The sequence below is a fragment of the Egretta garzetta genome, unplaced genomic scaffold, assembly GCF_000687185.1.
Source record: "Egretta garzetta isolate BGI_Z169 unplaced genomic scaffold, ASM68718v1 scaffold94, whole genome shotgun sequence".
NCBI lineage: Eukaryota > Metazoa > Chordata > Aves > Pelecaniformes > Ardeidae > Egretta > Egretta garzetta.
Window position 1 is genome coordinate 6,633,988 of NW_009259683.1, and position 11,319 is coordinate 6,645,306.

Below are 11,319 nucleotides of genomic sequence, written 5' to 3' on the forward strand. Positions count from 1 at the left end.
ATATGTGCAACAGGCAGGGGCAAAAAAAGTTACTATTCATACGCCCCAGCTGTAATTCTGGCAGCCAGAAATACATTTCCCAAAAAGGTTAATCAAGCTGGATAGATGAAATTCTGCTAGGGTCTGAACAGTGTGGATTCAGAACTGCATTACATTACAGAACCACAGTGGTCCTGCTGGAAGGGAAGTCTGGCTTCTGTTTCTTGCCCACTTGCAGATTGCAAATCAACAACTCTGAACATTTTTCTCTTTGCAGACCAGTAGTACTTGAATCTGAGTCAGCAGTATAAGATTCCCATAGTGCTCAGGTATATACCACAGCAGACCACCCAACACTCCGGAAACTGCCATCATGACAGAATTAATTTGAATTTTTTTCACTTGAACATGCTACATCAGCTTCTTTTCTTACAATACATATGACCCAAACCCCCAGACATCTTAGAACAGTAACATACTTCAAATATTTTCTTTTGCATTTCACTGTCATATGCCTGAGAAGAAGAGGGCTTGACCAAAATACCCTATTTGTCAAACCTTTGCCAAAGTCAGGATAGCAAAGATGTACCAGTGAGATGAATGTATATTGCTCCTTTCTCCTTGAGACTCTCCTCAGACTCCTCTTGCCATTGTAAGATCCATATCCAAAAGCTAGCAGATCATTAAGTGCAGAGCAATGCAGAAGCAGTATAAAGGTACAACTCAAAATGTAAGGAGGTAAAACAAAGGCCTCTCAGCCTTCTCCGTGTGATGAGCCATTGTTTTTTAGTCAAAAGGAGCCTTGTCACAGCTTGTGGAGAGCAGAGTGAACCCAGTGCTTCCCTTTGTACCTATGAACTTCTACTAAATGTTATTGCACACCCCTACTGGGCTTGTCATAGAGCAAACAGGCTCCTGAGGGCTTCCCCAGGAAAACCAAGGATTCTTCCAGAAGCAGCAGGGCACAGACACAAGGGAATGCTCTGCTGGCTCCTGATGGAGGAAGCAGTAGTGCTTCTTCACATGCTTCATCTAAGAAATGGCTGGTGGTTTTTGAGAGAAAACTTTCAATGCTGCGAACCAGCGCTTCACTGGGTAGAAAATACAAGTCCTGGTGCTTTTATCTTCCACAACAGAGCAGCTCAGAACAGAGGCAACTTGTTCAGGTATAAACACTTGCATGGCGTTCTAGAGAGCAGAGGGGTTTATACTGTCCTAATCTAGCATCTCTGCTCACAAAGGGCTAATCAACCAGTGTTGAAAGACAACTTCACTCAAGTGAAAGGAGGACTAAAGCATTTGCTCTCGGCACAGAGGTAGAAAGACAAAAATCATTGCAATTCAGGAAAAAATTCTTTTCTATGAAAAGTATCATGGGTTTAATGTCATCCTTTTCAGAGTGGGACTGGAACTTTTCAGTGAGTCCAAATTCACCAAGTGAGACTTTCACAAGTGAGACTTTCTGAGTGCAAGTCCAAACTTTCTCCTCCCATTACTTGAAAGTTTATTTCTAGCTTCTTGTCATCAGTAATACCAAGCAACAGTATCACACCTCTTTAATCTGCCTCTTTTGTATTTGTTTTATTTTGTAACCTAGTACAAGTAATCAGTAGTAAAAGCAGGAATTGTTTCCCTTTTACAATTGCCAGAATTAGGCAGAACTCATGTACGTTTCCTCCCTAACATCCAGATGCACTAACAAAACCTTTGATATTTGGTATTTTATCCCTGTATCTTCCCCTAGAAGCTCAAATCTGAAACGTGATGCTACTGTATGACCTACCCCACTACTATAGGGAAATTGAGGGAAGGGAAATCCTATCAGGAACCTTTGAGTCCAATGAGGTACTAACCCCACTTTAAATTCCTTCTCATCCAACTGTATCACAAGACAGGTAAGAACAGAACTCGTAAAGGTAAATGATTTCATTAAAAGTATTTGATATCCATTTGCTGTTAGCGAAAGTATTTCCTAGTGGTTATATTTTTCTGGCAAGACACATTTTTTCTTTTTGTTTTAATGAAACAAAACATTTTCTACTTTGTGCAAAAGTCTGTCAGTTCCCTGGGAAATACGTTGATTACACCTGAAAAGAGGACTGCTAAAGTATGTTATAATGTGGCTTTAGGGCTCAAAATCTCCTGAAATAAGTTTCATAAAGAATAAAACCAATATGTATATTGTATTGGAAAAATGAGCATATTTCACAAATTGATCACCAACAATTATCTTGTTATTCTTTGATCTCCTGTTTTGAACCTTTTTTTTTTCTAGATTACAGGTTCATCTAGAATTACTAAGATAAACTTTAACATTAAAATTTAAAATTACAGGAAGCCTGCATTTTGCCTTCATAGTCATCAATATGTGATCAGGAAGTTTCAGGAATTAATGTCTTTTTACCATATTTTACAGGCCCAATTATACTGTTAGCTAGGGGGCAGGATATGGCAGAATTCCTGCAGTTTCTAAAGTTCTGGAAAGCTGAACCTCCATGCTGCTCAGTACTCATGACAATTTTTTTCTAATCTAAATTTCTATTTTTTACATACACAACAGATTCCAGGGTTAGCGTCAAGACCTCCAGTGTTCTTTCATGTGAGACTGTCTCTCTTTTGTTAGCAAAATTGATTCTTAGTTTCCATCCTACTGACAGCCTGCTGGTTTACTTTTACTGCAAACTTCTCCCATTATTTGGAATGTCTTATACCCGACATCTGAATTCCAGTCAGAGTATTTTGATATTATTGGATTGTCACACTTGTCAAACTGTGTCTTGATGCCTCCCACTTACATATCTTCCCTCGGGCAAATTTTTGTTGTATTCCTTGCATTACAGGAATTTGGGTGAATTTCCATCTGAACTGTTTTAACTGTTGACAGACTTGAAAGTTTACTGAATTATAGGCCTGATCTAAATTTTAGTGAAAGTACAGGAAACAGGAAAGGTTCATGTTGGCTACACAGGATACACAGTAAAAGGAAAAATTAAGCTCAGAATGGGCTGCAATGTCAGGATCTGAACACACCAGCAAAGCATCTTTCAGACGACAACTATGTTAGACCCAACTCTGAAACACAAGAAATAAGCATGGCCAGATCGTAACATTTCTTTTCTCTGTGAACAGGAACATCTGTATTGTAATACAGGCAGTAAGCTATATTTTTCTGCTAACATAAACACACACTCCCATGAACTCACCAATTTACACCTGAAAAGAAGGTGGTTGCATGTTTTACAGTATCATAAATGGTTTTTAAATGGTGCATTTTTTCTAGTCACATAATTACAAGCAAATAAATAAATAGAATACAGTTGTTCTCAGCTTTTAAAAATACTGCATCCATGAATTTTATTACATTATCATCTTGGACTAGAGCATTTGTTACCAAACAGCACCTGTGAACAACCAGAGGCATGTATGTGTATTTGTATAACGCTAGGTTATATATGTATACAAAGAAGGTACCCTAAGGATTTTACCCTATGATCAGATAGTAAAATTCAGCACTGCTATACTAAGATGATGAATATAGTTATTTATATGTTTATTGGGCAAGAGGTAATTAAAAAAAGTTCAGCCATTCCCACCCCCCAAAAAATTCACTGAATTCCAAATCAGTATGTTGCTCAGTGACTATGTCTACATTGGCAAGTATAGTGGACTACAGGAAAAGATGCAGAGAGTGAAACAGTTGGTGCTGAGGATCTGAGGTCCAGAAAAAAATGTGTTTTAGGTGCTCTTTACTTTGTGTTACCTCTAGTGCGATTCCAGGAACTGAGGGTCCATTTGTGGCTGTGGTGCCATCCTGGTGTGTTCCTGGAGCACATCTTCCAGTTAATTTCATCCAGAAGGAACCCAGTCCATGTACTCCAAGACCAAGGCACTGCAAAATAGAGACCATTGGGAGATCCATGTCAAAAGTGCACTCCTGATCCAAATTAAAATGCCAGTGTGAATGCACCCTATGTGAACTCATACAGAGGCAGGTCCTAATCCTATCCCTCTTAAGAACTCCCTTTCCACAGACCTTCTGGAAGCTGTTGGCAACCCCACCCCTCAGATGTGCTGGCTTCATGCACTGATCAAATCAGTTACTGAAGCCCTTCACAAGCTCTCAATCGAAGACACTGTATTCATACGCTCTGGTCTGAGCTCCCCACAACAAAACAAATTTGAAGGGAAAAATGTAACTTTTTAAAAATAAAGGAGGCACTAGTGAACTCATGTTCTGATCCCAGAATGTTAGTGGGTTTGGGGTTTTTTTGCATCAGAAAGCTGGAAGTTGGCTGTCAGAATTCAGAACAAATCTAAAATTGTGGAAGTTAGAAATGGTAATAGTCCATATTAAATCATTGACTATATTGGTGAGACTCTTAAGGATTGTTCATGATACACTTTTTAAAACTTTGTTCACCCTAGCCCTCATTTGATATTCTTTAGGCAGAGACTTTTTTTCTGGGTCCCTGAGATCTTCAGTATAAACTGGATCAATATCAGCTATAAATGTTTCTTTGTCAGAAGGAGACTTGGGAACATTTTAAGCTTAACAAAGTCTTGTCTGGGCTGAATGATCAGACCTTTGTGTGCAATGCTTCTAAGATAAAGTGGTTGCTCTGCATCTTAGTAACCTATAGATAGCAGTCAACAGGAATGATTTATTAATGTTTCCAGTGAGAGTCAGCTTAATGATTACAAAAAGCACAGCCATGCAGGTGACTTGCCATCTGCCTGCCTACTTTCGGAAAGGGGAAATGAAGCTTTAGACAGAGCTTAAGATGCTTGAGTTCCTTCAGAAACTTAAAAAAAGAAAAGCTTTCTGACAATCTATGGCACATTGGATTCTTACTTTGGTTCATTGTACCATAGAAACGTATCGCCCTCTGCAACCTGGCAAAACGGGTAAAGGAACAGCATCAGGCAGCAGCAGAGCGGTGCTGAACCACACGGAAAGAACTACAGGGTAGGAGGGCACCACGCTGCCAACAAAACAGAACATGGCAGCACTGCCTGTGTCTTGTAGATCATGATCTCTCCCATACATTTCCCTAAGATCTGTTTAGATACCTAGGACTCTGCCACAGTTTGAGTCTAAATGTGCTCTGAGAAGTTTTTGTGGCCAGTATTTTTTCTTCCTTAAAAGCTCATAACGAAGGTCAGGATTGTAATGCTCACTGAAATGCTCATAGCCACACAATAATGAGCCTATTTCCCCTCACATTTTAGGAGATGTGGGCTCAGGGACATTATTCTACTTTTGAATCAATGTAAGACGAAGTCAAAGTTGGGGGAACCTCACAACTGAAAAAAAAGGTAAGCCTGAATCTAGCTAGTACCTGCAGAGTGGCACTTTTTCCCAGTATAGCTTAATAAAAAACACCCTTTCCCCCCTTCATCTCCAAAGATCAACGCTAGCAAAGATAAATAACATCTTTGCTTAAACAAGGATTTCTTTAGCTGATACACCTCAGTCCAGGAGGAATCACACATCCAGAAACCTAGAGCAACACCATACTTTGGAGCACAGGGAGAAACCCCAAGGTAATTGGGAGCGAGCTGGAGGATCTGCATGATTCACCACAGCCTGTGCTGTGATAGCAGTGCAGTGGCTACACCACAGTCAACAAAGGCAATCCTATGGGTCTGCAGCCATCTCCAGCTGCTGCACTCATCAGTAAAGAAACACCCAATATCAGAAAAAGATGGTAGTACAGGTAAGGTCTAGCTAAAGCAAGAATAAGGGCCACTCAGCGATAGAAGGGCTGACAACAAAAATACAGATATGGCTGCTGGTTCCCAACCCACTCACCTAAACATCACTCTCCCTGGTTTCATATGAAGACAGCACACGAGTAAAAACAACCCGAGGGTGACCATCCCCACCCCATACCACAACAGTTCATTACTACCTTGGTAAGTTTTTCAGAAAATCCTGGACAACTTAGTCAAATTTAAATCACTCATTTTGGATCTTACAGAATCATAGAATATCTCAAGTTGGAAGGGACCCATAAGGATCACTGAGTCCAACTTCCTGCTCCTTGCAGGACTTACCACCATAATAAGAAGATGGTTGGGTGTGCATGTGTTCTCCTCGCTGGAAAACTGCTGCCACTCAAAAGAAAGGAAGCTTTAAATTTTTGGTGAGTTCAGTGCCCAACTTTACAACACCATAAACCAAAACCATGCGAGGTGAACATGCATCTAAACACATTGAACTGTTTGATTTCAAATATCCTCAGCCACTAGCACATCCACGTGAAGTGCCCGACACAGCTTGCATTCGGTGTGAATTACAGCTACTAAACAGTAACATTTCTCAGCCCTCTAGAGATGGAGAGGGGAGATTTTCAAAGGCACAAATAACAAATTCTGAAATCAGTGGGAATTAGATGCTAAAGCTTCCATCTGTGCCATTGCATATATTCGCTGTCCATATGCCACTTACGTAGTACTGAAGGCATAATGCCGGTATCTACATGCCGGCAACTGAGACTCAGTTACTCTGTAAGATGTACACGCTGCACGTATCTATCACCTTCTTTTTTGCTCTCACTGATCAAAACATAGTAGACTTGATTCAACCTTCATTAAAGAATTGCCAATCACCATTGTACTTGCTTGTCCTAGTTACAGTTCACCACAATAGCATTACCCAGAATAAGGCTGAGTAACTCAGAGCCAAGAAAATAAAGCCAAGTTGTCATTTTAAAAAAGATTTCAAGTAACCATCACTGCTGCTGCCATTAAGGTACATTTTGGTGTTTTTTTTCTTTCAGATATAAAGAGTTCAGGGAATCCTTTCACTGCTGCAAGCTACCCTGGGGAGCGGAAAGGGAGCGTGGAAGAATTGCACTGCCTGTACTGCCAGAAGACAAATGGGCAAAGGATAAGTCTCCATGTACATTTGTTAAAGAACATCAAAGTCACAATAGTGGTGTAGACCCTTGGCCAAGGTAGGCTAGACATATGCTTCTCACAGTCAAAATGTTTAAGCAAAGTTTTTTTAACAAGAATAGCAACAGACAGCTAACAGGTTAGACAGCAATGTAGACTGAGATGTGCAAATATCTGCATTCCAAAAATGGGCAATTTGAGCTTCAGCTCTTTTCACAAGGCCCTAAATATTAACGTGAGAATATACTGATACCCACAAATATCCACACAGTGTTTTGCTGAAACACCTAAAGTTCCAAATCTCGATCATTTTTTTTCCCATAATTTGATAATTATTTACTGTTGGCTGCTGTCCCAAACACCCTTCCTGACCTTAAAAATGTCCCTATTGGCCTAATTTACAACATCCACAAAGCCCACAGGCATAAACATGAAAAGTCAGTGCTTAGCTTTTTCAGAGGCTCTAAAGTGAGCATTGCTGCTCCATGGCAGCACCCTCCTGTGACACAGTCTGTCATAAGGGAACACCCTTGGTACCAGCTGTCCTGTCTTAAGGGTGGATAGGACCTGGCCATCGGGATGGAAGTCGGGTACTACTGTGGTGTGATGGGGCTGAGAGGGGAGGAGGGGAGTCTCGGTGAGTTTAGTTTGAGACAGAGGTGCTCAGCACTTCTGAACACACGGCCTCGCGTGACATCCAGAATGCGAAGTCTGACCATAGGTGCTCAGGTTGCTCAACCGACAGCACCTGGACACAGAAGCACGTGTTACAGTGGACAGTGCTAATGTGGGAAAGTGCTTAAAGAGGAAAGAGAAGGCAATAACCTCTCTAAACTCCTGGTTAGACCCAGAATATTCTGAGCATATTCCTGTTGGACTGTGCTATAACCCCAAGCCTTGGGAGCCCTTGAGCCAGCCATAAAAGTCAAACAAATCCCTTCTGATTCAGCATTTCTCTCCCTTTCTTGCAGCCAACATCTCTTCTTCAGCCATGCAGTTAAGGCCACCCTTTCCTTTTAGCAACAGACACTTGATTAGACCCTCTGGGTCAAGCTCAGCTTTAGCAAGGCCATGTCAAAACTCTAAGGCTATTTCTAATACCAGGAAAATCTTACTGGTTGTGGCTGATTTTTCCAACTGCATTTCCTTCATTTTGGCACTCCTATTTGCTCTCTCTTCTGTTGTGCAGTTTTGGGATTTTTTTTTTAACCTGATGTCCCATACTAACTGCTTTGTTTTCCACTGTTTAAACTCAAAGATAGGCATGGTGCTGCCTTCTCTTTCACTGAAAGGGACCATGCAGTTTGGCTGAATTCTCAGAGCCCTTTGGCATCAGAAGGAGCTGAAAGGGATCCCCATAACATAGGAATAACTTAACTCCTTACAGGATCAAAAGTTGGAGCCTGCACCCATTCAAGGCATTCCTGCAGCTCCTATTGAGTGTTAGGGGTGTGTGGTGAAGAGCTGTAAGGGTCAGGCCTTCCAAGAGGGAAATACTCAGCGTTCTCAGGAACTTAAGATTCAGGCATGGGTGTGCAGCACCCCCAATATCCAGCCCTGCATGACTTAGATTTGGAAACTGAGGATAGATTTCCACACTTGTAGCATCTACAAGTTTTGACATCTGAGAAATCAAGACAAAAACATATCAATTGATATGGATTTTTATAAGCAAATAGAGCATAAGCTTTCTACATTTATGCTTTCTCTTTGCACAGAGGCCTTTCCACGGAGCAGTACTGTGATATCACTCAGCTGAAAAAAGGTGATGTGCGTATGAATGGTGAGCTGTAAGTTTAAACTGTGCCTTAACCAGACTGTGAATTTAGTGATTATAACAGCAAACTGAATATTCATTCCACTCTGGTGATATTACGCACATATGATATGAAGTAGAGATATGATATGAAGCAGAGATACAATATGAAGCCTGAAGGGCCATGTTCTGTAAAAAGGGATTAGCTAGTAACAAAGGAGAGCAAACAGTTGGGAAGGAAATTCAGAATATGGCACTGTGTCCCTTCAGTTTAATATCTCTTCAACAAGGGTCTCTGACTTTGTTTTACAGGTTGTCCAGCTTGTAATACTCAAAAATATTAGCCTTTCTACTAGTTAGAATCCAGATAAAACTGAAGTAACTCAAGTAACCATGACACCATCTGTATGTGTATTTCACTCCATTTTTCTGGTATATGTACAGTAACTCAAGTAACCATGACACCATGTGTATTTCACTCCATTTTTCTGGTATATGTAGAGATATATATTTTTGGAGGAGGCTTGGCTGATGCTGTTCAAGTGAAATCAGAGTGAATTTGGATGCTGCTGGAGTTCTGCAGTCCAACATTTTGCCACTTGATGGCAGCAGCAAAACGCTTAAATTTGATGAAGCTACCAAGATTTGAGTAACGTAATTTAAAGTGTAAATGTAAATTCTTCAAAAGCAGAAAATGAACAAGTTACACCCCTCATATTAGCATTGATAGCCAGATCATATTAGAAAGCTGAGAATAATTCTGCAATGATTTCCGTCAGTTATCTTTATAGGGCTATGAGGGGCATTGACCCCACCATTCTTCTTTTAGCTTCCCTGCACGTGAGGTACCTGCTCCCCACTTTGTGTGAACTCAGACACTCTAGAAAAGCAGGAGAGCTAATGGTAAATAGGCCACAGAAAATGCACAAGGAAACCTGCAACCCTGCTCTTGGTAGTCCACTTCTCTCTTCATTACCTTATTACAGCACCCAGCACAAGCAGAAGGGAGTTTGGTTAACTACAAGAGTGTACAAGCCAAAACTCCTTTTTCCTGGGACAGCTGATGGCCTTTGACCAGCAATGCACATTAGAGGCACTGGCTGCGCTGCTTCTGCAGAATTTGATTACAAGATCAAGGAATTAGCAAGTTTTGCTGCAAGTTTTAAAGTTTAAACAACTTTAAAGTTGTTTTAAAACCAACATCCATGCAAAGCGGGCACTCTCATTTTGCACAGTCAAGCTGGGTGGTTCTGTTTTATTACTTAACCCACCCTCAAGAAAACTCCATTGACTGCAGTGGAATGATGCTGCAGAATAATCTGGTTCACTGTGACTTGCTAGTCAGGTAAGTGTCCTGTTACGTGACATTCATATTGGTATCCCTGAAACAGCAGAAACAGAGACAGATTGTGGAATAAATTAAAAACTGCCCTTTGCATGGGGTAGGAGGCCTGCTGTGTTTTCAGTAATTTCTAGGCTGGCCAACCTCAAATGCTGCTTGCTAAGGATGCTATGGGACCCATTCACTTCAGAGCAAGAGCGTTCCTCATGCCAGCTCCTCACCAGCATGGATCGTCCACATACACAGGCTGAGGTAGAGGTCATGGCACCTTTCTGGGGATTTGCTTCCTTAAGAGGAAGTAACCAGGGACTGCTGTGACTCCAGCCCTTGTGCTGGCTGTATAAGGAGGAAAGAGGTTTTACACAGGAGTAGATCAAGCTCTGCCCCCGTGTGTACTGAAAAGTGCATGACCTTGGACTCTGAATATTTCATCAACAGCACGTTGATGTACTCTCCCCACTATTTTGCACTCGTATCTTAACATGAAACATGCTGGGTCTCTAAAAATATTTTATGATCTGTGATTTGTCCTAGTTTGAGCAATTTTTTTTTCCTATAGGGTTGTATTTTCTTGGTCTTTGAAAGACTTTTAAATTGAAGGAAAGAATATATCCTTTAAAACAAAAAGTGAAACACACACCAAAAAAATCTTCCATGTTCATAGTCTAAGGTCCTTCAGAGCTGTCCTTCTTCCTGCTGTCAAGGACTATTAGGCCATGACAGCCACGCGGAACCTTTCCTGAAAAATACCCTCTGAGCGGTGCTCTGCAGGGCTACCTGGGAGCTATTAAGACTCAGTTTATTTACCTTATAGACTGTGAGGGCTCCTTTGAGCCATTACTGTCTTCTGTGGGAAATGAATTACCAGGCATTTTCAATAACTCTGTACACTTTCATGGGACAACTGTGCCTTTGCCTTAAGTATGCACACTACGTACCTTTGTGCAGTTTTGTACTAAAATGAATCACTGGGTTTGTGCAGATGTGCTTTTGTAAGTGCAGTGGGCCACACACATAGGCCCTCCCAGTCAAATGTACATCTAAAGGTGTAATGAGTCCTCATGTTCACAGCAAGCAAGACTGCAAAAACTCTGAAAGGCCTTGAAAAATACCCTTCAGCATTGCCAAGAACCCTGGTTATACACAGACACACACTACATCAGGCTAGAGCACTTGCCACTGTCCTTCCAAAGACAAGTCACACCAATAAGGTTTTCAGGGGGTTCAGTGACAGCACTGAATATATCAAAACTGGCTTTTTTCCGTGTGGGTTTTCATCTGCTTTCACTGTTTATCTCATGCCACACTGTGCTACCATTCCTCTGGCTATCCCCCAGCCCCC

The 11,319-nt window shown here is 41.2% G+C and overlaps 1 protein-coding gene and 1 long non-coding RNA gene across 2 annotated transcripts in view; one reads left to right on the forward strand and one right to left on the reverse strand.

The window, feature by feature from the left end:
- Window positions 1-1,445: 1,445 nt before the first annotated feature.
- The window catches only part of CUNH7orf31 (chromosome unknown C7orf31 homolog), a 20,890-nt gene continuing 11,016 nt past the window's right edge, over window positions 1,446-11,319 (forward strand). The window contains 3 exon segments of the mRNA XM_009638660.2: window positions 1,446-1,874; window positions 6,762-6,938; window positions 8,598-8,669. Of these exon segments, the coding sequence (XP_009636955.1) occupies window positions 1,744-1,874; window positions 6,762-6,938; window positions 8,598-8,669 (380 nt within the window). The 5' untranslated portion in view covers window positions 1,446-1,743.
- The window catches only part of LOC118452274, a 24,201-nt gene continuing 16,020 nt past the window's right edge, over window positions 3,139-11,319 (reverse strand). Inside the window, exon 3 of the long non-coding RNA XR_004841972.1 lies at window positions 3,139-3,868. This is a non-coding gene — a long non-coding RNA (uncharacterized LOC118452274). The remainder of the gene's footprint in view (window positions 3,869-11,319) is intronic.